The 27,339-nt window shown below is 39.0% G+C and overlaps 2 protein-coding genes and 1 long non-coding RNA gene across 3 annotated transcripts in view; 1 reads left to right on the top strand and 2 right to left on the bottom strand.

Annotated features, from left to right (window-relative positions):
* Positions 1-22,022, bottom strand: LOC144631734 (low-density lipoprotein receptor-related protein 6-like). Its single transcript, XM_078490273.1, has 13 exons — positions 21,715-22,022; positions 19,892-20,098; positions 14,530-14,944; positions 11,245-11,663; positions 10,929-11,057; positions 10,220-10,420; positions 9,178-9,373; positions 8,077-8,468; positions 7,582-7,704; positions 5,169-5,465; positions 3,154-3,183; positions 2,670-2,779; positions 1-1,673 (listed from the first exon to the last, which is right to left on the bottom strand). The coding sequence occupies exons 2-12, from the start codon at positions 19,947-19,949 to the stop codon at positions 2,712-2,714; spliced, it is 2,328 nt and encodes a 775-aa protein (XP_078346399.1). The 5' UTR covers positions 19,950-20,098; positions 21,715-22,022; the 3' UTR covers positions 1-1,673; positions 2,670-2,711.
* On the top strand, positions 15,224-19,883 carry LOC144631904 (uncharacterized). Its single transcript, XR_013566813.1, has 3 exons — positions 15,224-15,441; positions 15,656-15,936; positions 18,772-19,883. It is a non-coding gene; the product is annotated as an uncharacterized LOC144631904 (long non-coding RNA).
* A 2,392-nt stretch (positions 22,023-24,414) lies between the features above and the next one.
* Positions 24,415-27,339, bottom strand: part of LOC144631693 (SCO-spondin-like) — a 32,333-nt gene continuing 29,408 nt past the window's right edge. The window contains 1 exon segment of the mRNA XM_078490193.1: positions 24,415-24,945. The gene's annotated coding sequence lies outside the window, so the exon portion shown is untranslated.

Below are 27,339 nucleotides of genomic sequence, written 5' to 3'. Positions count from 1 at the left end.
GGGGGGGGGTGGGCTACTTTCGGGAGGCCAAATCATACAGCGTCTTTTTGGCCGATCCGGCTCTAAATATAATTGTGCCAAATGTGACAAAATGTGCTTTGCAGACCTAAAGGACAGATTTAACTTGAATAACTTCTCTCCTTTCCTCCTTTCTACTATTTATAAAATATATACAGTGGAACCCCGGTAACTCGAACTCTGAAGGGAAACGAAAAACAGGTCGAGTTAGCGGGGTTTCGAGTTATCGGGGTCGATTAAATATTCACGTTGCCATGTTAATAATTGATAGTTTAATGATTTTTCAGCACTTTAGTATACAGTACAGTGCAAATTAAACTTACCTCGTCAGAAACTCTAACACGATCATAAATTCTTATGATAAGAGTGGAAATTGGCTGTCAAATACGCGATCTGTTCGTTGCTCTAATCAATGGGCATCCGTGGCGAGATTTCGAGTTATCAGGGTAAATATGACCCAAAGTTAGCGGGGTTTTCGAGTTATCCGAGTTCGAGTTAACCGAGTAAAAATGACTAAAAAGTTGGGCCAAATCCAAGGGAAATGGAAGTTAGTTCGAGTTAGCGGGGTGTTCGAGTTATCCGAGTTCGAGTTAGCGGGGTTCTATTGTATTAAATTTCATTTTCTAGTTTAATTATATATTTTAATTTTTATCATTTTTATCACTTTCTAGGTTTAATATATTTTTTTTCATTCTTGAACGACTTTCTACAATTAACTCAAAACGAGAATTCTGCAATGAATAGTTAAGGCTGGTTTTCACCGCGCATAAGCACAAGCTCAAGCACCCGCGTAAACCGAACGGGCACATTCATTATTCTTCTTATGCTGTCCTTACGTGCTATAAGCACACCATAAGCACAAGAGAACGAACAATTATTATGCTTATGCTTATGTTCATATGCTTATGCCCAGTGGATTAACCAGCCTTTAGACTTTTAGTTAAAGTAACTATTTAGTAAATAAGCCTGGCTCTAGTAACTGAGATGTATCGGCAAGTGCTGTTATTGCAAGGAGACTGATAAAACTTTAGATCTTGTCAGTCAGGTTACATTTTCGATTCATTTAACTATCAATGTTGCTCGCAGCCAAAGAGCGCGAGTTTATAACACTGTTTCCAGTTCCATAGCCATGTCCACCTCGGCGTCAAGTTCCTTATAACAACTTCACGATTACCATCGGTGTTTTCACGCTTATTTGACTGCTCTACTTTGACATCTTTACGGGAATCATTTTGCACATTGTAGAGGAATCTAAGCAGTCTGCTTTCCCACAGTGGCCTTTCCAGTGAGTTAGAATAATCGATGAAATTCTTTTTTCTTAGCTCTCGAGGAAGCTTTCGGCACTCTAATCCTTTATCGATCCTAATAATAACCAGACTGTTGTCTCGCCTGTTTAGAAGTCGGTATTTTGCGATGTTGAGTTCGTAGCTACAGTAGTTACTCTTCAAAAAAATTCATTAATAACACTGCTATGATTTTGTAGCTGTTGTAGACACTTTCCGCCATGCTCACTGAGAAAGGCTTTCCAGGTGTAAAGTCCCTGTAGTGAATGCAGCAATTTAAATGATGCTTCTCTTCAAGTAACGGAAGGAGTGTGCAGCTCACCCAATGGGAGTCCTCTTGGTTGTATATTATGAAAACATGGTACTTGAATTCTGCATAAAGATAAAGAGAAAGAAACCTAAACTGAAATCGTTAACAACTCTTTTCAGGTCTGCCCCAGCTCACATGTTGGACATATGCTTTAATTTCGTGTTTATAGATGGGCACCCGGGAAAAGATATTCCTCAAATCTGGTTGTGGCGGGTGGAAGGTATCGAAAACTATATCGACGGAGGAAGAAAAAAACGTTGTCAAAAGAAAAGCCTTTTTTTGTACTGCAAAAAAGAACTCTAGGTGGCCGGGATAAAAGAACCACCATGACGGAAGGATCTTAGGGTGATTGTAACTCCGAGAAATGGTCTACCATATAAATTCTGAGTTACCTCTGACATCATTCAGGCAAACGTTGTAACAAGGGAATGGGTTATCTTGGGATTTAACCTAGCTCTTGAAGAGTAGTGTGACATATGCGGGATTATCAGGTCTGTCTTGATCTGTTGTGCTAAGAATAGCGTCCACATCAAAATGTGCCAGAGAGCAAGTTTTTAAAATTCCATTTCCCAACACGAGAGACGCCATTTCTTGTACTTGACTGACATTTCGAGTGATTACCCTTTATCACAATGCACCATATAAAAGGCATCGTGGCGAAAATTCCGCATCTGCTTTACAACATCTTCGACAGCAGCTAACTCCTAAGCAATTTGATCAAAAGTTAAATGTACTTACCGTGGAGTTACAGTAGAACCCCGGTAACTCAAACTCTGAAGGAAAACGAAAAACAGTTCGAGTAAGCGGGGTTTCGAGTTAACGGGGTCGATTGAATAAAAATGAAAGGTGGGTTCAAATCCAAGGGAAATGGAAGTCTGTTCGAGTTAGCGGGGTTGTTCGAGTTATCCGAGTTCGAGTTACCGGGGTTCTACTGTATTTTTTTTTTTAAGATTTAGTATTTAGTGGTAACTTTGTACGTCGCAAATAAACTCTTACTTTTTGGTAATGTAGCTCCTTAAATTCATCTTCATGAATATTTCTACCTAGAAACTACCAACCTGAAGGCGGAGAAATACTTCTCTTTGACAAGTTAGCCAGTATTAAAACAGAGCCAATGCTACCAGGATTCCAAGCGATGCAGACACATAAATAATGGTTTGATTGAATCCTGGATAGAGAGAAATAACACCAGAAAGGATCAACACAAAGAAGTCATTGCAAATTCTCGATACGTTTCTATAACTAACATCTGATGATTTAAAACCGTTTCATTTCACTCTGAAAGAATATCTGCAATAGTTGACCTTCCTGACCGCCGCATGAACTCTGAAACAAGTCTCAAAACCGCTTAAGGTAAAAATAAAGATACTTTTCTCTCTGTTTTACGGCTGAATAATACACCCCCTACTTTCAACCGACATATTTTAAAATTGTTGAGACTTGACCAGAAAAATAGTATATAAGTGGCGATACAATTATTTTCACATTTCCTTTCAGTAAACTAAGAACCTTTTTAACTGGCAAATTTTAAAGTCTACTTACCTGACCTTTTATCCGTAGTCAGCGAAGCACCTATCAGTAATCGGATAAAAAGAACCCTTCATGTTAGCTTAAACTATAAATTTAGCCTCCTACAAGTAACAAGTCGCAGTAGTAAAGTAAAGTAAAGTAAAGTGAAGTGAAGTGAAGTGAAGTGAAGTGAAGTGAAGTGAAGTGAAGTGAAGTGAAGTGACGTGAAGTGAAGTGAAGTGACGTGAAGTGACGTGAAGTGACGTGAAGTGAAGTGAAGTGAAGTGAAGTGAGTGAAGTGACGTGAAGTGAAGTGAAGTGAGTGAAGTGACGTGAAGTGAAGTGAAGTGAGTGAAGTGACATGAAGTGAAGTGAAGTGACATGAAGTGAAGTGAAGTGACGTGACGTGACGTGAAGTGAAGTGAAGTGACGTGAAGTGAAGTGAAGTGAAGTGACGTGAAGTGACGTGAGGTGACGTGAAGTGAAGTGAAGTGAAGTGAAGTGACGTGAAGTGAAGTGAAGTGACATGAAGTGAAGTGACGTGACGTGAAGTGAAGTGAAGTGTCATGAAGTGAAGTGAAGTGACGTGAAGTGAAGTGAAGTGACATGAAGTGAAGTGAAGTGAAGTGAAGTGACGTGACGTGACGTGAAGTGAAGTGGCGTGAAGTGACGTGACGTGAAGTGAAGTGAAGTGAAGTGAAGTGAAGTGAAGTGAAGTGAAGTAAAGTAAAAATGAAAAATTCACGAACCGATGCTATGAACGTAAAACCATGCGTAACTTATTATTTATAAGTGTACTTGTGAAGCATGAACCGACGTTATGTCGGTTTATGCTTCACAATGTGGAAACCTCGCTTAACATTTTGTTTTATACTTGTAAAGCGTAACTTATTATGCATCCTCGGAGACCCAGGGGCAGTTAGTGGGGCAAGGGAAACGCGAAAAAGCGGGTAAAAAATAGTGCGAAACTGCCAGTTACATAAATCAGCATATAAAAGTTCTATTGACTGAAAGTGCCCCTGGGGAAAGATTCTTACCAGACCAGTTCAAAAAGCTCTCTGAATACTGCCTCGTGATTGGGCAGAAAAATCTTTTGTTTTCCCTTTGCATTATTCTGCCCAATCGACGACCAGCTTGACTTCGGTCCTTTTGTACCCAAAAGCCAGTGCTAGAATCGCTGCTGCACGCTTTGCACGCGTAGCTAGTCGCGATCGGCCGCTTGACACATCTGCCTGGTTTGTTCGTGAAAAATATACTCTTGTTTGGAAAAGTTTCGCCTCAAACTGTCATCAATCTTTCCGTAAAAGATCTGAAAAACATCCATTTTTATAGCAGTGCAACAAGCTGCATATCGCACACAAACTTTAATAGCTCGCAAGCAGCATTCAAGTGTTACGATTCCTGCGATCGACCACAATCTGAAGAATCCGCCGTTTCTCCGCGGGCATGGCCGTCAAACTTTCGACGTTTTCGACCAGGGGAGGCACTAGCCGAAACTTTTCCTTCCCGAGCAAATTCTCCGCTAACAAGCAAGACAGATATAGCGAGCGAACTGGCTTTGTGTACATACTTCGTTTGCATGGGAACACAACAAAAGGACCGCAGTCAAGCTGTTCGCCGATTGGGCAGAATAATACAAAGGGAAAACAAAAGATTTTTCTGCCCAATCACGAGGCAGTATTCAGAGAGCTTTTTGAACTGGTCTGGTAAGAATCTTTCCCCAGGGGCACTTTCAGTCAATAGAACTTTTATATGCTGATTTATGTAACTGGCAGTTTCGCACTATTTTTTACCCGCTTTTTCGCGTTTCTCTTGCCCCACAAACTGCCCCTGGGTCTCCGAGGATGCTTATTATGCTTTTTCACGCCGTTGTGATTTGAAGATAATTTTATCACCTCGAATTACCGCTTTTCTGCACCAAGAAAAAAGCTCAGTGTTATTGAATTAATGACAGTGTCAGTTGCGAGCAAAACACCGTTAATTTTTGAAACAGCATATTGTCCCACATAGAATCCAGGAATTTGGAGCAAATAAATAAACAAAATTACCTTTGCTAGTACGATGAGAGGTGAAAGGGCTCACAGTAGGTAAAGTAAGGTTAATCTTATCAACAGTATTGCACATATCCTTGTTACAGCAGTATGCACCGTGGTTTGGGTCTCCATCATGGCCTCGACATATTAGTATGGATACAAGGTACTCAGGGGTACAACTCCTGGTTTGTTTAATATCACCATTCTCTTCGCGATCAATGTACACAATACATGCTCCTTTGATGGTGTTGCAAGTGTAGTTTGTTTTCACACAACGGTCACATCTGCACTTTATTGGATCCTTTCTGTCAACTAAATGAGACAAAACCAAGAATGTCATTTAGTTTTAAAAGTGCCCCTATGATCAAATTTTTGATTTCCATTTTTTTACTCATCCTGCCAATTTTCAATCCATTACGAACATCAGAAGGCGTTTTATTTTAATGTTTATTTCCGATAATTTACGACCGCCAATAAACGACCTTGTTCCAAGGCTTGGTTGCAAATAAGGAGATAATGACGTCAAAGGCTCCAAAATACCTCACGGGTTTAAATTATAATAACAATATGTATTGAAAATCACGCGAAAAGCAACAAAAACTTTGGACTTGTTTTCGTGCAATTTTCTATGCTGATTGTTATTCTAATTTCAACCCGTGAGGTATTTTTGAGCCTTTGAAGTCGTTTTCTCACTATTCGCAACCAAGCTTTGGAACAAGGTTGATTAATGGCGGCCGTAAATTCTCTGGAATAAATGTTATAATCAAACGACTTCTGATGTTCGTAACAGATTGAGATTTGGCAAGGTGAGCAACAAAGTCTAATTGTTCACGGCAATGTGAAAAAATGAAAATCAAAAAAGTGATCATAGGGGCACTTTAAGCAGCCGTAACAATGAATGTATTAACTGTAACATTTTGCTTTGCACGCATGTGTAACGTAACATCAATCCACATCTTCACCCGTAAGAGATGGACCATTATATTTTTGAGGGGGGGGGGGGGGTGGGCAATTTTATCTTGTTAAGAATTTTTTTTTTCTCCTTTGGGCTGTGCAAGAATTTTTTTTTAGCACCTTTAGGTTGTGCACGAATTTTTTTTCCTTCGGTTTTCAGTCTTCATATTTATTAAAGTATCACCAAAAATGAGCATTTCATGAGGTAAACAAGTATGGAACAGAAAATGGTACATGTACATGTACCTCAAAGTGGACCCCATACTTCAGAAGTCAAAGCGTTTGGGGGCTACATCAGCAGATGTGCGAGCGGTACCCTGAAGTTCAAAGTTGCTTGGTGACCTTGGTGGCTGAAGAGAGCTCATAATCTAATTTTCAAATAGTTATTGTTTATTTAATTAAATAGATATCAGATATGTTGAAGATAGCTGAAAGTTACATTTTAATACAAGTTATATTTTAATATAAAATGATATTTAAAACATTAATTTTATATTATACCAGATTCAGTGAAATGGTTCAAATTTATGTTTTAAATACAAGAGATGGATAGAAATGATGTATTTATGATATGAAACAGAAAGAGTTGAATTACTTTACAAACAATTACACAGCATTTTTGTCTGTTGAAATAAAATTATGACAAAAATTACAGATTAGTTTTTTATTTGGTCTAACAGGATCGTACGAGTAGAAAGGCTTGCTCGATTTTTTTTCCCTTGGCCCACTGTGCATGATTTTTTTTTCTCTACTTTTGCTGTGCAGGAATTTTTTTTTGGTAATTGCCCAACCCCCCCCCCTCAAAAATAAAATGGTCCATCCCTAACATTGAGTGAACCCAGCCGTAACAGGTGTTATGGGTTACGGCCCTTAACCCTGGAAGTGCAAGCCTTTTTGGAGGGGGTGGCCTGCAAATGCCAGAGCAAATCATGTTCTCCAATTTATGCCACACTAAAAACGTATGTTTAAATAAATGTTTAATTGACCTTCATGTTTTAGTCCAAGCTGTCCAAAAAAAACACGATAAAACCAAAATAATTTATATAACGAAATCTAAAATTTTTGCCACACTCGTGATCCACGGGTAAGCGAAGTTGCCCCACAACGCAGTACGATCGAATGTATATTTTGTCCTGTACCAACATGCCAAAAAAAATATCAGTTATCAATCATTGTTGAAGTCCTGAAGATCCCATTCCCACGATGGTGAGAAACGACAATCAGACTATTAATTTTACTTCCCTGATCACAAGTGTAAATTAAGTGCTTTCAATAGGACCAGGCAGGTATTCTGTTGTGAATTTCTAGGTAAAATTCATGTGGTGTCTTATAAAGTGCAAATGTTTTCAGCATATTAAAATGTTTTCTGAGAGGTGCCACACAAAGGCAGCCACCGACTTCAAATCATATTGAAAGCTCTGACAATGTACTTCCTCTTTGCAATGACGTTGTGAATTAATTTACAAGTACTTACGGAAACAACTTTTCTTGTCAGCAAGCAGCTCCATCCCTGTTGGGCATTCGCATTTAACTCCTGAAGGCCTGTATAAACACAGATGACTACAACCTCCATTGTTACGCTGGCAGGGATTAGAACCTAGAGTAGAAATGCACAAATTAGGTACAGACATTATAAAGATGAAATGTTATTCGAGCGTGCAACAAAGAAATAATCTGAGTCCCCAACTGCAATCGAACCCATGGCCTTCCAGAGAACTGATGGGTGCTTTAACCAACTGAGCTAAGAGAGACTCGTGATGAGCTGGGCCACCACGAGTCTCTCGTAGCTCAGTTGGTTAGAGCGCCCAACAGTTCTCTGGGAGGCCATGGGTTCGATTGCAGTTGGGGACTCAGATTATTTCTTTGTCCCATGCTTGTGTCATTGTTGAACAATTCATCTTCATTATTTATTACCAAGCTTAAAATTTATCATATGTATTATTTACTACACTGATCATCTTTTTCTTACCATAAGTAAGGCTAAGATTGAAAGCTTTTAATCCCATCAAATCAGGCAGACTGTCGATGATGATTTGTCTGTCATTGCGGGTTTTCTTGTTCACACTCTCTATAGCCCTTTTATGCCAGTCAGCCCAATATAGCCGATCACCAAGAACAGTAACACTAACGATGTGTGGCAGTTTTTGATCCAGAACTACTCTGCGATTACTCCCATCCAAGTTCATGACCTCTATCTTGTCCAACTTGGCGTCAGCCCAGTAGATTGTGCGATCAAGGTAATCAATGGTGAGACTGTTTGGCCACACAACAGATGTGTTGACCAAGGCAATGCGGTGACTTCCATCAAGTCCTGCTCGTTCAATCTTTGGATGGATTCCCCAGTTAGTCCAGTACATGTACCTTGGAAAGACCAAATACTCAAATTTAATCCTTCTCTGCATGGGATTCCTTTCGTTCTTCGGGTGAGGGGGTGGGCAAAAAATGTTCCCGCTACATATATACTGTCGAACCTGTCCTTACGGTCGGTTACGGACACCCAATCGACGCACAATTCCCTGGTACTTTTCAGTGTAGGAAAAAATACGAAGTTTGCCCATTATCAATATACACGAGAACGCTAAAACTAAAAGATACACTGAACGTTTGCGTTCATCAACATTTTAATCAGTATAAAACACGTAAAACCGGGAGTAATGTTATATCTTATAGGATTAAATAAATATACGTTACGTTAACTGCAATTACCATAGGGATAGAACATGATGAGTCATTACGATTGGCGGCCACGATTGTCAGGAAAGAAGTTCTGCCATATAAGGGATGATACCTCCGACGTGCGAGAAATGTTAATAACATCATAACATCGTCAAATTTTGTTTACAACACTTTCGCAATGGTATGACGCAATTTATCATCAATAACAGGACAGACGCATAGCAAACTGAAGTACATTTGTTAATTAGACGGAATTCTGTCATCAACATACTGCCGGACTGTACGTAATGTTGTTTGTCCTTTTTATAGTTAACCATCGCGGTTTATGATGATGATTATGATTATTAATCTTTGCATACATGACAATGAGCGAAGAAGAAAACTGTATATTTACCCACGAGTTGGATCCAATACAATCGCTCTAGGTTCATCCAGATTTTCACTAATAAGAACTTTTCTTGACGAGCCATTCAGCCTGCTGACTTCAATTCTATCAGTGCCTGTATCTGTCCAGTACAAGTTCCGCGCCACCCAGTCAACTGCGATACCATCAGGATGTTCAACTTGACTTGAAACTATGACCTCGTCATCTGAACAAGAAAGCAAGACACTATAATTATGGATATTATGCTGGGACTCTACATATTTTTGTCTGCTACCTTTGTATTTCTGCAGCTTGCATTAGATTTAGAAACGCAGAGTTTTCCTTTTTTTATTAGCTCCCCTTTTTTTTTCAAGGTGCATGCAGATCTTGACATCTGAACAATAAAACAACAAAATATTAAGGATATAATATTCTGGGCGTGTGCATGCTTTTGCTTTCTGCTTTAGATGGTATTTCCTCTTTCCCCTAACTATCCTTTATCAAAGCGGGTACGTGTGGGTGTATGTGTGTGATTACAGTGGTTGCTTACAATATAGAGCAGTTTTCAATTGAGTGTCGTAAAACCAAAACCATAGTAATCACTCCGGCCAATCACAAAGGACACGGACAATCCAGTGAACCAATCAAAACTCCAAGCAAATACATGTAGCTGACGCAAAGTGCGGGAAAACGTGCGCGAGCGAGTCACGATTGGTTTTGGTTTTAGTTCTGATTGGCTGAGAAAGTGGCGCGAGATTTTTAAGCCAATCACTAAGCGTAGCAATGCAAAACCAAAGTAAACGCAATTAACTTTCGACACTCAAGTGAAAACCGCTCTATTTAGAGAATCTTGCGTAGCTCCACCAACCTTCTACATTGGTATTATAAGTGATAACTGGTTTTTATGTGATTTGACCACTCAATTATTGATCAAAAAACTAAATTTAAGCGTGGAAGAGCGAGCTTGTATATATGGCAATACTGACTCAATAACCTTGACACATCTTATCAGTTTGATTGGTCAAAAATCAAACTTAGCCATCAAAGATAAATGCAATCGCAATAAACCTACCGGATCCATTCATTCGGCATCTCTTTATTTCACGTTTCACGTCATCGCTCCAATACACAAATTTATCAACTGGATCAAAATCAATGGCAACAGCATGTTTGATACCAGAAACTGGCACAACTACATCAGTAAGATTAGGTGTGTCGAGCGATATGCGGCCCAGATCCTCCATCCTTGCAAGCAATAAGAATTGCACAGGACCTGCGAAAGAAATATATTCAGTCGGTGGATAACTCTGGGATTACATGAAGACGTTAACTTAACTCGGTACAGCAAGCTATTAAATTTAAACAAAAGAAACAAGCAAAAATGGAAGCAAAAAGTTTTTTTTCAAACTCTATCTACAGTCAAACTCTGACCAGTTGGTAGAGCGCCGGACTGCTGTGCGGGAGGTCGTTGGTTCGAACCCCAGACCGGACCAACACTCAGGGTCTTAAAATAACTGAGGAGAATGTGCTGCAAATGGTTAGACATTCTAGTCTTCTCGGAAAAGGACGATAAACCGTAGGTCCCGTCTCCTGTATCTTCAGTCTTATAACAGGGGACGTTAAAGAACCCACACGCTATTCGCAAATAGTCGGGCACGAAGTTCCCGGTGTTGTGGTCTGGCCTTAGTGTAGTAAATTACAGTATGTGTACAGCGCATTTGAACATTATATATGAAAAATGCGCTATATAAAGCGATTATCATTATCATTATTATCATTACCTTGCTCACACGTTTTTCCATTAGACAAAAGCTTCACACCAGTTGGGCATGCACACGAGTGACCACGAGCATTCAACAAACACAGACGGCTGCATCCTCCATTGGTGGTGGAATTACAGGGGTTTTGACCTGTTAAGATAAGATATTTCATAGAAGTCAGTAAAATATTCCGGAAAACAATGGAACCCTAGAATTGCACATGCAAATGCAATCATCTTGAACACCACATCTTTTTTATAGTACTTTCTGGTAAAAATACAACTCTATAAATCGTGGAACGATTACAGTAGACTGTATTAATGAGACTTAAATTTACCAGTTCTCGGAAGCTGTCTTTTCGGCTCAAATGCGTGGATATCCATTGGAGAATAAGCATTTGACCAAACCTTTTGACACCCTGTACCAGTATTCTTGTCCATAGAGTAAATGCCTTTGGTTTTCGAATCAGTCCAGTAAATTTTGTTCTCATATAATGTCATAGCAAATGGATGACCCAATACACATTGACTGGGCATAGGAGTTTTGAATATCTTATGACGGTTTGAACCGTCATAATTAGCTTTAGCTATGTAATACAATTTTGCATCAATCCAGTATATTTTCTCTGTACTGTAGTCTATTGTCAGCCCATTGGGCCATTGGATGTCCTGTTGGATGATAGCTTGACGATTAGAGCCGTCCATTTCAGCTCTCTCTACTTTGGGTTTTTCACCCCAGTCCGTCCAGAACATGACACTACAAAAATAGAGTTAGAAACCGTGAGAAGTTTTCAAGATGACATTTAAGGTACATGCTCAATGCTCAGTTCTCTATCTACTTTTATAGCACAACAACAACAACAACGTAAGAAAAGTGCGCGCTCTGGTTGGTTACTTTAGCGTCTACTATTTAACATATGGTAAACGTCATAGCGTACACTATTCAGTTATGGATTGTCGCGGGAGGCTGCTTAGCACGAAAGAAGCGTAAGAGTCGCACGAGGCGATAGCCTAGTGCGACTCTTGCTGGTAAATTAACCAATCAGAGCGCGCACTTGGGTGTACGCTGACGTCTGCCCTCTAACCTGAGCGCGTGCACTAATCTGATTTGACATGGCACAAGAAAGTGCTACTACTCCACGAGTTTTGACATATTTTCTCGATTTTCCTGCTAGGCGACTCTTACGCTTCGTGCTTAGCAAACTCCCGCGTACATCCATAACACAACAGTTTAAGCTATGCGGCGTTTACCATTTGTTAAATAAATCCGCGATAGAACAACTTTGATTTTTAGCACCGAAAATAGTTCTGTTTTGCTTTGGTTTTTCACTACCATCGTCTGTAATTTGTAAATAAAACTTGCCCCATCTACGAAACGTATCCAATCGGATGCAAAATCAACACTAATTAGTCACTCAAGTTTTTTCCGCGTTTGGCGCCGGTTACTTATATTTTGTTTCCGTTTTCATTTGCTGTTTGCGTTGTTTTCGTTTTGCCGATTACCATCCAGATATTAAGTTTCTGTAAATATTTATTACCAGAAACAGTGCTCACGGAACCGGATAGTTCAGTTAACAGAGCATATATTTTTCGTTCAGATGGACGTTTATGTATTGCAGTTGTATCTGATGCAATTTAAGTACCCTATCTAAGGCTCACACCGGAACCACAATGTCAAAACAGGTAAACATGATACCCTATTTAAGGATAGGGAACATAAATAACCATACCCTATCCCCTTTCCCGCGGCACATAACTATATAGCCCATATATGGGAGTGCCCCCCCCCCCCTGCCCCGGACACGGTATTTATTCCCAAAAACTTCGCGACATTTAATGACCAGCTCTTAGTTGGCTTGTTAGCTCAATTGGTTAGAGCGCTTAACACCGGTATCGCAGAGGCCAGGGTTCGATTCCCGGCAAGCCTGATTTTTTCAGGCTTTCTTTTAGCAACTGCTTAAGTTGTTTTCATAACTGCGAGGATCTTCTCTTCATTTATTCTTCCTCTGCAGTTCAAATATCTTTATATGATTTCATATATGCATAATTTCAAAAACATATAGATAAAAATGTTAATGTCCCGATTTGAATCTATTAGCTTAACGGGGTGGTTAGCTTCTTCAAAGAAGCGCCGCTCTAAAGCTCAAGTGCTTCAAATTTAGAGCGCCACGATGTTCGTTGTTGAGGGATGGGAGGTTACTTAAGTACTTTTGATCTCATGTTCTCCGTTTACATATGGTTTTGCGACGCTTGTTTGAAGGGAGCGCTTATTCCATGATCCAGGGAACCGTAAGTATTTTTTGCCCTTATTCGCGGTGCTTATGCGACGACAAAATTCATTTTTATACCTTCTTTAATTTCCTTCATGTGCGGCTGGTATTATAGTGCGCCTTTTTTGTGCTCAAGGATTGAGCGCAAACCTCGAATCAAAAGCCGTTTCGTTTGGTATTGCTTACTCAGTCCACGTTTGTTCATGTAGCTAACCGGGAGCTAACCAATAAAAACAATCCGAATACGTAATTCATGCATAGCGTATGAGCACAAAACAAAAGATGTGCAGGCTCGTGGACCCTTTCAACATAAACCCGGGACATAAATCAAGGCTTCTTTGTTTCCTCCTTTGATGTTTGCCGGTCTTCCTGACCATTTCCCCTCTATTGTCTATGCTCAGTCGAACAATACAATTTATTCCCGATTTTTCTGCTCTCATGTGCGGCGTGGTAATAAGTATTTCCGCTAAAAAAGGGACGCCCGCTCTTTTTTAAGCGATGGCGTGACATCGCTTTATGCCATCGAACGAACGGTTTGTCTGTTTGGCCAGATCGAACAGAAAATCAAGTTTAACTTAACAAGAAATCGCCGCGTATTCACAAAAGCAAAATACTTTCTTGCAGTTAGAATGGAACACTACAATGTATAAACGAAAGAGACTAATTATACATGATGGGGTCTATTAGATTTAGTTGACATAAATTTTTAATTCTTATAATACAAAGGGACACTGTGAGCAAGAGACCGTTTGACCTTTCTCGCAGCTTAAAAGCTTGCTCGCGCGTATCGTATGTCGTTTATCCGTGATAACACACTACAGTATAACGCAATATTTGTTGAGACAACATAGGGAAATCTAAAAAAAGTATGAAAATATAAACTGTTGTTCAATTGATAAAATCTACGAAGAAAATGTATTATTTGCATCCTTGGTCTGTGAATTCATAACAGCTATACAATCACTAACAAGCTTCTAATGTTTAAAATATGTAAGCTGCAGTTGGATAACAGTTTTTTCACACACAAGGTGTCAGCTACTTTTATTTACTTAAAGTTTTCCTCAAAATTATGTAAGACCCCTTGTGAAACGCCATCGCTTCTGCATGCATCGCGTGCCATTTATTTACAGAAATCCGGACGAGAAACATTTTTTCCCTTTAGGGAGCTGAAAGATTCAAATGAGCTCAAATGACCGAAAAGTTTGAGCTGAAAGATATGTTCAAATGACCGAAAAGTTCTAATGCGCCCCAAATTATAAGCTGTCTATTCAAATAAAAAAAGGTATTATGTTCCGGAAATATTGAACGTATTTAGCTAAAGCAATAACAATGACAACCTATTATCACACTTACCCTTTGATTGGATCCACGGCAATAGCCCTTGGAAGTCCCAAGTCTTTCCAGAAAAGAACTTTTCGATTAGATCCATCAAAATTTGCAACTTCAATTTTACTAGTTTCCCAGTCAAAATCTTGACTGTCAGTCCAATACAACTTTTTCGCTATCCAGTCTACAGCCAATCCCTCAGGTTTCCTCAAACCCACAGAGATCACATCCTCGACTTTTTTTGTTTCTACTGTGACACGAATTCGCTTGATTTTCTTCAAGCTAGCATCGGTCCAAAACACAAATCCTTCCGCAAAGGAGAAATCCACAGAAATGGCATCTTTAAGGCCATCCACTACTATAGTTTCATTCTGGTCCTGGCCGCTCGTCCCAAAGATTCTTATATCTTTTCGATTGGCGTATAACAACCTCTGAGAGTAGGCTGTGGACGATGAAAACGGAATTATAAAAGGAATTATTTAAGGCGAAAGCTTACTGTACTTCGACGGAGTCAATTTCTAATCTGTTAAAACAGTTCAGATGTATTTGCTTTAAAATATTCTTGCACGACTAATTTCGCATAGTATGTACGTGTCACAACATGGCTATTGGCAAATATTTAGCAAACTAGCAACAAAGATGTTGAGCGCGGCGCGTAACCAGAACTGGATATCTGATGACGTCATATTATTTTCAAAATGGCGCCCGCTTCAAGGGACAGTATAGTGGTAGAGTTTTTAGGTCCTGTATACGCGCTGAAGTGCCTATGTCCCACAGTACTTTGGGAACGTAACCTTTGAACAACAAGGTAACAGACGAGTGTGAGAAAATGGCGTCTTTGCACGTATTCTTTGAGTTCTAGACGAAAAAATACTGATTTTTGGAGCATTCGATAGCATGAAGCTGCTTGACCAAGCATCAAACATCTTAACATAAAAGGTGCGTAGCAATTTTTTCCATCTTTGGAAAAATTATTCTAAGAATCTGCATAAAATTTGCTTTGATTTCGTACTATTTTCGTTGCAGTGCAAGAGTTATTCACATAGTGCTGTGGTTTTGAAGATACAACTATGTGTCGCGCCATGTGCGTTATTTGTAAAGTGATACATCGACTGGACTGCTTATGCCATGTTCGTGTTATGTTCTTTTGCAGTCTGATGGAAAAGCACATCGCTTTCGTGAAGAAAAGGTGCCGGTTGTGTAAGAAAACCTTGTCAAAGTGAAAAATGGTCCAGAACTGCTTTGACAGCGGTTCGAAACGAAATTTTGGAGTTTTTTGACATCGATGTTGAGTGAGTAAGACACCAAAGATGTTCACCCGGAGAAAGTGTATTCAGCCTGCAGACGATACGGATTTGTTAGTAGAAGTCAAGTCCCTCTACTAACTATGGTCAAATGCATCAATTTCAACTTTTACTGGTGGAAAAAAATAAGGTAGGTTTTTATTATTACATGTATCAGACCCATGGGTAAAAACAATAGTAAGCTTATACCTGGCTGAAAGCAATGCAAATAATTAATTGTCTTTAACACAGCAGCAAATAAAACAACTCTGCATACAAACTAGTGGTAACCACAGGTTAGAAAGTGCGGGCCTCGATGCAGTTAAGAGAAGGTACTGGGAGGGAAGTGTTTTTTGTTAGTTTGGAAAATTACTTAAAGTCGAAGTTTTTGGGAAGTTTTCCAGAAGTTGGCATAACTGTGGTAATTGAGATTTCTTCTATAAACTGCGGTTGTTTATTGGGAGTCTGTCCACCGAGAATAACAGTATCTCAATGTGTGCGAAATTATGATGATTTTTTTACGTGTTTGATATTACCAATCATATGTTGACAAGTTTGCCATGATTCAATGGTGAATAAGCCAAAGTTTATCGATATTAAATTTTTCAGACAGTGTCGATAAATCACTGGACAAAAGAAAATTATTCCGAGTAAGGTCGAGTAACGCGTCACGCTTAAGTCACGAATGTTTTTTATCGTTTCCTATTGCCGCGAACCAATCAGAGTTGTTTTTTTGATTGACAGTTTTGCGAAGTGTAGTCGAGCACGCAGTGTGAATTGAGATGTGATTTTCCTCCGTCGGCAAACTCGCTTTGTTGTCAGTGTTATAAGGAATTTCTCGAGAATAACCGTTGTTGGAATCATTCGCTTTGCCGTAGTTTATCTGTGATACAATCAAAGCAGATCTTCTCAAAAGCAACACCTATAAAACAACGTCTGCAAAACGTAATGTCTGCAATCTTCCGACAAAAGCCTCATTTTTCGCATTCTTATCGCTCTTGGAGACAAGATTTTTCTCTTCCGGTGTTACGACAAACTGTCGTGATTGACACATTTTTTGCATTCCGATCGTTCTTAGTGGAAGAACAAAATTTTCAACTTCCGGTTTGCAGATAGTCTTTATAAACGTGGCGCGCACGCGTAATACGCAATCCGCTGGTCACTGTCAAGATTAGCGTTGCGGGCCTCTCTTGGGCCCGCAATTAAGAAACTCCTGTTATTGCTGTGTTTTTTTTTTTTGTTCAACCAGTTTGCAAGTTATTTTGCGGTCTGGATAATCAGCGAGCCATTTCGGTTAGCCTAAATAGCACTTTGGTTAGCCTAAATAGCTCTCTGGTTAGCCTACAGTTAGCTTTGGTAGCTTGCGGTTAGCCATTTATTGGGATTAGGGATTTCTGGCTCGCATGACTCATGAGGCATGCGAGCCATTCAGGTTAGCCTAAATAACACATCGGCTAGCCTACATATCACTCTGGTTAGCCTAAATAGTACTCTGGTTAGCCTACAGTTAGTTTAGGTAGCTTGCGGTTAGTCTTTTATTAGGATTTGGGATTTCTGGCTCGACCGCATGGCTCCCATGGCTCGCTGGCTCACATATTATCCTAACTCGTTATTTTGTCTGTGTTGCATGGGTCTGGACATTGCGGTCAGGCTGTAGCATGTAAAACTGTGGTCCCCTATTTTATGAGTCAGATGAGTCTGACTTAATGAATCAATCAGGAAAAAAGTGGTTTTCACACAAAGTTAGTTATAACCTATTGTCAGAACCACAATATTTTTTGCCCGAGTACAAATTACTTTAGAAGCACTCGAAATCATTTGCATGTGGTTAGTTTTTATTTGTTAATAATGGTTGCACTGGCTTTTTTCAAATTAACTTCTGTTGTATAATTAATTATTTGTGGGAGGTGCAGTGGCCCATTAAGCTGGACTCTAGATTAAGCAGTCCAGGTTCGGGGCCCAGCCAGGGCACTGCATTTTGTTCTTTAGCCGAGAAACATGCCTCTCCCGCCCAGATGTATAAATGGGTACTGGTGAATTTACTGTCAGGGGAAACCTTGTGATGGACTAGCATCCCGGGAGTAAAATACTCCTAGTCGCTTAATGCTACAAAAACCGGAATAAGCTCTGGCTGTATGGGCCACAAGGCTTGGACGCAGACTTTATTTTGAATCATGCACTCATGACTCACTGACTTATAAGACTCATATAATATTTATTTTCATTTCTGTTATTTTTGTAGTATTTACCTAATTGCTCATGGCTGTATCTTGCTTGTTAAGTTGAGGGTGACTGACTAAATTTTAAATTCATGTTAGCATTTCTTTCACTAAAATTAAGAATTTAAAATTTGAGAGCATCTATGGTAATTATAACCTTATTTCCAAAGCTGTTCTCCCCTAATTTAACTGCTTAGCTATCAACCATATGATTTTTAATTTATCTTTTGAATGCTGAGAAGAACAGATTTTTTATTATTGATGAAAAAAGATAAAAAGTGAAACTTGTAGTTTGAAACTGGGCTGGCCTGTTACATGTGCTGCTGTTACAAAATCTTTTTTTCCCTTGTATATATACCCATGGTATATATGCCAATAAAATTTTTTCACAAAATCTTAATATCTCTTGCTGGCCAATAAATATGGGGGGGGGGGGGGTTACACATAGTATTTAGCACTATGAAATATAGTGAAAGCTAGATTCAACAAATGAGGCTATCATCTTTTCAATTCAGACCTTGAACTCATATCCTGAAATCTAAGTGGTTGTGGAGATAATATGTGGGAGAAATATATGGCAGAATATTGTTTGAGTTTGTTTGGGAGTATTGAACTAGCTGTAATCAACAGACTTGGCAGTATGCAAATGCTGACAGAATCATTTTCACTTCTCAGTGATAGCTAATATGTGTAAAAGGAAATAAATAATTATATAAGTTGAGCTGCTGTTCTCATTACATTTGCTAATATTATACTATTTTTTCCAGGTCATGGCAAGAAAGCTTTAAAAGAGGAAAAAAGGAAGTTATGATATGATCAAGGAACATAATAAAATAACTTTTGAATGAGTGGTGTTGAATGCTATTTCCAAGTTACCGTAAATGCTTGTTTCAACCCTGTTTTCACACAAAATACAAACACTGCAAATTTTTGAGTATAAACAGAAAAGTGATTGAAGTTTCTGGGGCAGCAGCAAAGAAAGATACCCTAATGTGGGGCTGTTAAAATCCAAATGATACTGGATACTGGATTTTGTGCCGGGATTGAAAGCTCTAGTGGCAGAAAATTTTTGGAACCGATTGATACTAATATTTACATTTATCACCTCAGTGTGAACTTTTCCCAATATACAATTGTAAACAGGATAATCCTGAACAAAGTATTAGAAATTTAAAATTTAGTACATACACGTACCTGAAACATTTTTAAAGACTAGATGTTTTTATTGATTATTAGAACATTGCACATGACACAGAAAAGATCTAAACGATCTAGATTGTATCCACTAAGAGCCGAGTTTGATTTAATTCCTGCTAGTACACGTTAAAACAGGAGGAAGATTTAAAATGATCGGAAATGAAAACGAGAGTGTACTACAATACTGGTCAATACTTCAACTGTCATAAAAGCCTGATGAAAAAATATATTTACTTGCATTAGACTTCACTTGAACAGCCTCATTTTTAAGGCTGAAGTATCTTTGTTTCTGGCGAAATTAAGAACGAAATCTCGTTCAAAAAATCCTTTGTACTATTGATGAGTACAGTGCGGCGGTGGAAATTATCGTGATTTATCGAACTCAAGAGGAAACGAAAATTGATTTGAGAAAGCGTGCGTTAAATTGAAGCGTTTAAATACATAACGTAAATCCAAGGAAACCAACCACTGGCTTGAGTTCTACGGAGGTTCAATACAACGTGGGTTAAATCGGGATTCTATTGCTATTATATTCTTTCCTGGAAGACTCGAGGGCCGACGCCATATTTGCTTACAAACCCAGTAGAGCTTAGTCCTTTCGCGGTCAGAACAATGTTTTGGTCAGTGAGTGAGCCAATCAGATTACAGGAAATCATATATCCAGTTCTGGTTACGCGCCGCACTGCTTACCCGATGGAGTAATGCACAGAGCTAGCAGAGTGATAAGAAGCTGAGGCAAAACTTCCATGATTACTCAACGTCCAGATTGAACACAATATGCGACTTATGCTCTGAAGAAATTACTTTTTCCGTCTCAGGTGTATGACCCCGGACGCCCGGAGGTGTGACGTCAACTGTAAATCTACTGTCCGGCGGAATGCCCAACAAATGACTCTTCTGAAAGCAAAAATAACTGAGTAAGGATTGTGCAGTGCACGTATAAAGCACGTTCACCTTATATAGCGATGAACGTTTATATATATGCGTGTAAAAGTATTTTGAAAAGTAGTTAAAACTGCAAGAATTAAAATTATTTGTATGGCTTTGTCTGTTTTGAGTTTTAACAGGAAGATCTAAATAACCTTAAGTAAAACGGGAAGTATCACTTTCAACTTCCTTTGCAATTTAGGACGAAAAACAGAAAACAACAACCTCTTATAACTGTATTACAGTATTTTCTCAATTTAACGCCCCTGGCGTTTATTTCAAACTTGGCATTGTGGACCCGGCGTTTATTTGAAGCCTGCATTTATTCAAGGATTGTAATTTTCTGTATTGCGGATTTGGCACGTTTATGTTGCAATCAAGGTTTGTGACAAACAGAACACAAACGGTAAATGAGCAAGAAAGGAGTATGCAAGTAAAGGTTATGGGTACAAAGTTTTAAGTTTCAGAAGTTCATAAACGGCGATGTCGCCAACGTCTCGGGGAGCCCTCAATTTTAATTTAGTGTTTGCACACTACACTAAAGCAGTTAGTTTAGTGGCAAAAGCGAACGCAACGCCAGATGTGATTCAATAATGATGTCCTTAATGTCTGTATGAACTTGCTACCTGACTGACGTCACAGCAAGCTCAAATTTAAATCGCTTACTGCAAGCTAGCGTGACATTTCAGTCATTTTACTTCCGGTATCTCCGGAATCCATTCTGTTTGCGCGATTCTGTTGTCATCTAACAGAGTTGTGCACTGGCTATAAGTTTTTTATCAGTTTATTTTGGTGCAGTACACTTATCTTATGTTGCGAGTATCTTTTTTTCCTTCAATTAATTGCCTAGAGTGCGTTTGAGCCATGTCGAGACTTTCTTTAACCCATTGCTTTGGAACATTCGTGGACAATAACAAGCCTGTTCCCGTCTAATTTGCATATGCATGTCTACGTACTTGTTCGACTTGACTGCGCAATATTTATTGTTTACATCTGATCATTATTGAATAACCGGCACGCATACATGCATGCATAGGCGATGACGCTTTACAATGATCCCAGAAATTGCATTTTTCTTGTTCATTTTAATTTTTATTTGCCTTGACTACAAAACGAACCTCCAATACATTACATACCTACAGTATGATAAGATAAATACATTAAATCATTATGAACTTCGTCATTTAGCAACAGAAAGGCCCAGGATTGATTTCCACACCTAGTCGATACTGAAGATTGTGTGACATTTCCGTATTGAAATGGTCTGAAATGTAATGAAGTCAACACCGCTTACTAGAATTACTTATATGCATTTATGCAACTTATCAAAGAAACATTTTAGATCAGCTAAATCAGCAATAGGGTAGAAGTTCTTTCTGAATTCTGGCTTCTCGTACAAATAAGAATACGGATACCGTCACTGTTTTGTTTTTAATGGCTTGAGATAAATAGCCGAATAAATATTATCAAAAGCAGTAAAAGCAAGATGGCAAGTCGCGAAGGAAAAAGAAAAGAAAATTAACTTAAACTTAAATATTATCGACAACAATGCACGTCAAAGCAAACAAAGATTTCAGATAGCTCACCTTTGCAATCTAATCAAGATACTGCTGCCATCGGTCTCCCTTTTGGAAAGGTTTCAAAAGTTATGATCCTAACCGGCCTTCACTCATCAAATTCAACATCAGTCAACTTAGTCTGCCATCACATATGTCGACTTCGAATACACGTACAACGGTAAAAAAGTTCTTTAAGCGAGCTCACAATTATTCAGTACATTAATCTCCCCTGACCCCAAAACTCCGTTTAACTGTACGTTAGAAATCAAACGCGTTTTGCCGATGGATGCTCTTAAAGTTGATTCATACTCATGACAATCAAAGATGGCGAACCGAAACTGAGTAAACAACAAAGTGGCGAAAGTGCCTAGTTCCCAGTGCTACTCGGTTGGAGTAATCGTACGGGCGACAACAGCGTCACCACCTAATGACTGAAATGTCACGCTAGCTAGCATGCAGTAAGTGATTTTTAAAAATTTGGAGCTTCTTGATAATACTTTTGATCCGCGCCCTAAGTATCGATGGATACGTGTATACCAAGCTTTCTAACCACAAACAATGACGCTTTAACGGATTATTTCTCTGCTTACGTGCATGGACGCTAAAGAGGTCATTTTCTACTTACAGTATGACAGTTTGTAGAAGCTCTCAATTTTTGCTTTGACAAGCAAATACAGTCCTTTTATCATTTTAGTCTTGTTGCAGTTAGCAAACGTTTGTTGCATTTTGCAAAGGTTTAGCTTTATTATCTCAGAATCCATCGCTAGAAATCGCGGACATTGAAATCGGCGAATTTTGATGCATCTTACATTAATCGCTCACGAAACTTGGTAATAGCCGCTGATTTGAAGGCCTGACTTTGGGCTCATATACATCTACGATGATACACAAAAATGCAGCCTACACAGAGAAATATTTAGTGAAGTAGGAAAACCACTGGTCAAAAATATTGCCTGATAATAAAACTGGAGCAAAAGATCTTTCAAACGATGGCCTTTGCGGCAAAATTGGAGCAAAGACGGCAGAAATATCGTAGCTCAAAGACAGCGGATTTTGGGATTTCAACGTGGACTGCCGCCGTGTGTTTACCGTATGCGATTTTTTTGTAGTTTTCTTACGGCAAAGATACAAATGAAATTTAATCGGAAGGGGATGTAAATCATTTGGTGAGTTAGATTCATGTATAGTTTCATCAAATCTGCTTGCACATTTTTTCGATCACATTCAGTTTGCCGATAATTCCTGTTTATAAACTTTAAGTTTTCGGTTTTCGCCATACATTCCTCCTCTCCGCCTTATAATTTTGGTCTCAAAAACTGTTCGCAGAAAACGTTCATGAATACAAATGAAATTCGAAGTCTGCACTTCAAATCTTGTACAATGTGGTTCTTAATACACCAGTCTATTGTGTTCCGCTTGCACATTTTTACATTTGTTAATTTGTCAAGAAATATTTAATAAAACATTTCATTCTCCATACATTTTCTTTGTAATTCTTGCGTTCGCTTATACGGTCAATGTACCGCAGGACATACTATTCGCGGACTCGGAGGTCCGCGATTTCTAGAGATGCACTGGTGTCATGTTACCTTTACCTTCTACAGAGCGGACACCTCTTTAAGACGGACAGCTGCGGCCGGTCCCGAAGGTGTCCGTCTTAGAGAGAGTTGACTGTAGTTCGTTTTCTGGTGTGCGATGTTCGTGCAGTGATTTTGACCTACAGGTTGTAACCCAATAAATAGAGTCAACTCTCTCTAAGACGGACACCGTCGGAACCGGCCACAACTATCCTCTTAGAAATCCGTCTTAAGAAATGTCTAGTAAGTTTTTCCTTCCTGAAACCGAACATTGAACGGTGCTTTGCTTTACGCATGGACAGGAGAAAAAGGAGGGTACAACTTATGCTACTATTCCTTATGTGAAGGCAAGACATGTTGTAAGCATGTTTCGTCTTATGGTTTATCAATGTTAAATTGTAAGGCGTTAAGTGGAGCTGCGCAACTTGGGAAATTGTCTCAGGGGCACACAACAGACCATTCTGGGTAAATATCTGTTCGTAACACCTATAATCGCCTACGATTTTCGGTTAAAGTGTGATGAAAAAGTGTGATAAAAACTTTCTTTAGCTCAAACTATAGTGAGATGGGAAAAGAAATTTTCCGGGAGAGAAAAATTTCGTTTTGGGTAGGAAAAAAGGCCAGCTACGATTTTCGAGAGGGCAACAGTGGCTCGTAAATTCGGGTTCTAATATTTCGTTCTCTATAATTTTATAAAGATTGAAAGTTCAGGACACCAGTAAAGTAAATACGGTGTTCCGACACCGTATGGTAAATAAACTGTACCCAAAAGAAACAGAATGTCTGGCCGTTCTTGTTGGTCAGATACTGGGCAACAGTTTTCTTGCTAGTTTCTCATGCATTGAATATGTTTAGCATGTTTTTTTCTAGGTTACTTTAAAAGGTTAGCACCAGACCCCAGACAAATACAACAAAGACAAGGACATCACAAGTTTACTTCCATCTCCCAGAAAGAATGAACACGATCCAAAAGAAATACTAACATCTGATCATTATTATTGGTACCAAATTGAACAATAAACTGTAAATTAAAAGGACAATTAATTCAAGAGCCAGAGACGTATGGAAACCGGCTACAAATAGTGGTCCAATCTTGTTAAAAATTGCTATGCCAGTGTACTGGAACTATAAACAAGTAATATATTGGTGTCCTAGAAAAGCATCTAAACATATATAATGTTCCCCTCTTCATTCAACAAAAATTTACTTTATATCTTCATCTTGATGTTCCAGGCACATTTGTGTACGAGCGAGAGTCTGAAAAGCGAAAGAAAATTCCGTGACGGTGTCCCTTGAACGCGGAAAATTGTAGTTGTCGAAAATGTTATAAGGAAGGCCTTCGACATCAGGTAATATTTCCCCGTTTTTAATAGCGTTGAAGACGTTATCTTTTAGTGACTTCTTTACCAACAGCTAGTTCTTGCCGTATTTTTCTGTCTTTAAAATACCAAGAAATCACCGCCTGGTTAGTGCAGTCATTTTAGATTTCACAATGATGACCTCTATGACGGCTGTATGCGAACGGAATTCTCAAGACCATAGCAGTTTTAACACCAACGGGGAACGATCCCACAGTTCCTTGTGAAGCCGTACTTAAATCAGCACCCCCGAGTTTTACTTCTGCAGCATGCACCTCTTTGATTATATTTGGTTTTGTTGCGGTTGCGTTCATCGCCAAGCCCTGTGAAACAGAATGAAAAATATTTCAATAGATCTACTAAATATTACTATGTACGCTCATTCTTGACCTTGGTGTTGAAAAAACGAACAATATTCTTGTCGCAAGGTCTGAAAAGTTTATAAGCGAAGCTTTCGGCTATATCGCACAGTCTTCACCAGCGATTAAAAAGGTCAAATGGACAGAAATTTCAAAATGCCATTTTAACCAACCAAACGCTAAAAGTATCCATTATAGAGTAAAATTAAGAAAACTTTTTGCTTTCCGAGCCTTAAAGTGTGAATTACAGCAAAAAATACGAAAGATTTTCGAAGGCTTCACGAAAACGTTCTTGAATGGCTGCGCACTGAAATGGAAGGAATGGAACGAGGTTTTGACGTCATAATTGGTATTTTTGAAGACAACCGAAGACCGACTCCGCAGACCGCACCGACGGCAACGTCAACGACAACGTCTGGTGGAAAATGACTTTATATTTTACTTGAGAATCTCGCAACTTTCCGGACGTATTCTGCTTATTTATCGCTTTAAGAACTAGCTCTCGCTGAATATTCAAAGAAAGCGTTCAACCCCAAATAGAAAAAGCGAGATACGCAGAATTTCGTCATTTCACGTTGTTGTTCGCCAGAGAACGGCTTTGAAGTGTACCAAAATTTAAGACGCACGTGCATAGTTAACGCACGTGCAGATAATTCTGCTCATTAACGTTTAATGCTTATGAGAAAGAACAATAGAGATTCCTGATTTGTTTTCATACCAGCGTGCATTCTTGCTTTGTCTCACGTGATATGCAAAACGACAGCAAAAAAAACATTAGCTATTTTTGAGCTTTAGCTATTTTATCAAAAAAAAATGCACCTCTCTGAACAACAACCAACAATCAGTCAATTAAAAAACGGCCGAACAGGACGAAATAACTGCCTGAAATGTCACTTAACACATTTATTTAGATTTTAAGGTGCGGTCTGTTGAATCGGTCTGCGGTCGTCTTCAAAAATACCAATTATGACGTCACAAGTTTTTATTTCCGACAATTTTCCGACAATTATTCCGAGCACTCTACGATTATGACAGCCTCAAAAAAGTATTTTTCAACTTGGGATATGTTTATTTGGCTCTTAATAAACACATGGGTAAAAAAAAAAAAAGAAAAAAAATCGAAATTTCTGTTCATTTGACCTTTAAGGGCTACTGATAGGTACTGGCTTATAGAGGCCCTGTTAGAGGGGTTCAGTTATCCCTTATCCCTGAAAGTATCACCAGCGTTTTCCCTAAAAGTATATCGGGTGGAGTTATCACCGTACAGAAAAGTGAAATGGTATTTCTAATTATTATCAAGAGTGAAAAAAGACGTTTTCAGCTCAGACAGCCGTTATAAAATCCCTTACAGGCCATTCCATAAGATAACTAGAAATATTCACGGTATTTGAAAGTAAAAGTAAAGAACCTTTTGTTTTTCAATATTGAATTCTTGTCGTTTGAGCACAAGCCACCACAAACAATCATCCCCTGAGATTTGGGTTAAGTGCTGTAGGCGAAATAAGAAATAATGGTCTTCTTTTGAAGTTTGATGATCAATTCTTACCGATTGTCTGCAAAATACCTAGACAGCCATCAATCCGTGTTATTGATTAGTGACGAGCTTTTGTCGATAAAGAGGTTATTTTGCACAAAAAGGTCAGTCAATGTTTCTCCATGCTCTGGAGATTTACATTGACCTTCATTCGCTGACGGCATAGTGTACCTTTTCAGCTGCATCTGCACTTGACTAAATTGGTAAGAAATGTTTGAGTTTAATTTTTTCGCAAAAATTAATTCTGTCAATTCTACAACTTGTGAACAAGCTACGGGCCGGAAAAATATTTTATGATCTATGTCTCGATGTCGTGGTTAACTTCAGCTGAGGAACGTGAAAAAAAGTTGAACCATCAACGCTATTTTGCGATCTGCCAGCGTCCATGAGATTTTTTTTTGAGAGGGGGGGGGGGGAAGTGGGGGAATTGGGGGAGGGGGGTGTCGAATGATGGTAAACGAAGAAAAAAGGGGACGGCCTAAGGAAACATCGACCACTTCTGTACGAGGAAGCTCGAAATCAAGGAATTCAATGTGGTCTCTCACCCTAGGCATATCCGGGACAAAAGCGGTGCTTTTGGGTTCAAAGTGTTGCTTAAACTGTCTCGTTACGACCGATAACCGATCTAGGGTGTAAAAAATTCAAGCAAAAGAGTAGAAAAGACAAGAGCTTGTTTTCAATTACCCCTTAAACTAATCCTGTTATCCCTTATCCCTTAAACTATTTTTCCCGTTATCCCTTATCCCTAATATTATTTTTCCTGTTATCCCTTATCCCAAAAACCCCTAACAGCCCCCTTCTTTTATATTCCATCAAGCGGCTCA

Source organism: Oculina patagonica, chromosome 12, assembly GCF_052425735.1.
Source record: "Oculina patagonica isolate OP01 chromosome 12, crgOcupat, whole genome shotgun sequence".
NCBI classification, from domain to species: Eukaryota; Metazoa; Cnidaria; class Anthozoa; order Scleractinia; family Oculinidae; genus Oculina; species Oculina patagonica.
Note: the sequence above shows the minus strand (reverse complement) of the source record. Positions and strands in the feature narration are given on the sequence as shown.

Coding starts and splice junctions, on each gene's coding strand:
- LOC144631734 (XM_078490273.1), bottom strand. CDS start 19,949: ATGGAAGTTTTGCCTCAGCTTCTTATCACTCTGCTAGCTCTGTGCATT. Junction 11,058..11,244: donor AAGACAGCTTCCGAGAACTG/GTAAATTTAAGT, acceptor TTATCTTAACAG/GTCAAAACCCCTGTAATTCC. Junction 2,780..3,153: donor GACTACGGATAAAAGGTCAG/GTAAGTAGACTT, acceptor CTCTCTATCCAG/GATTCAATCAAACCATTATT.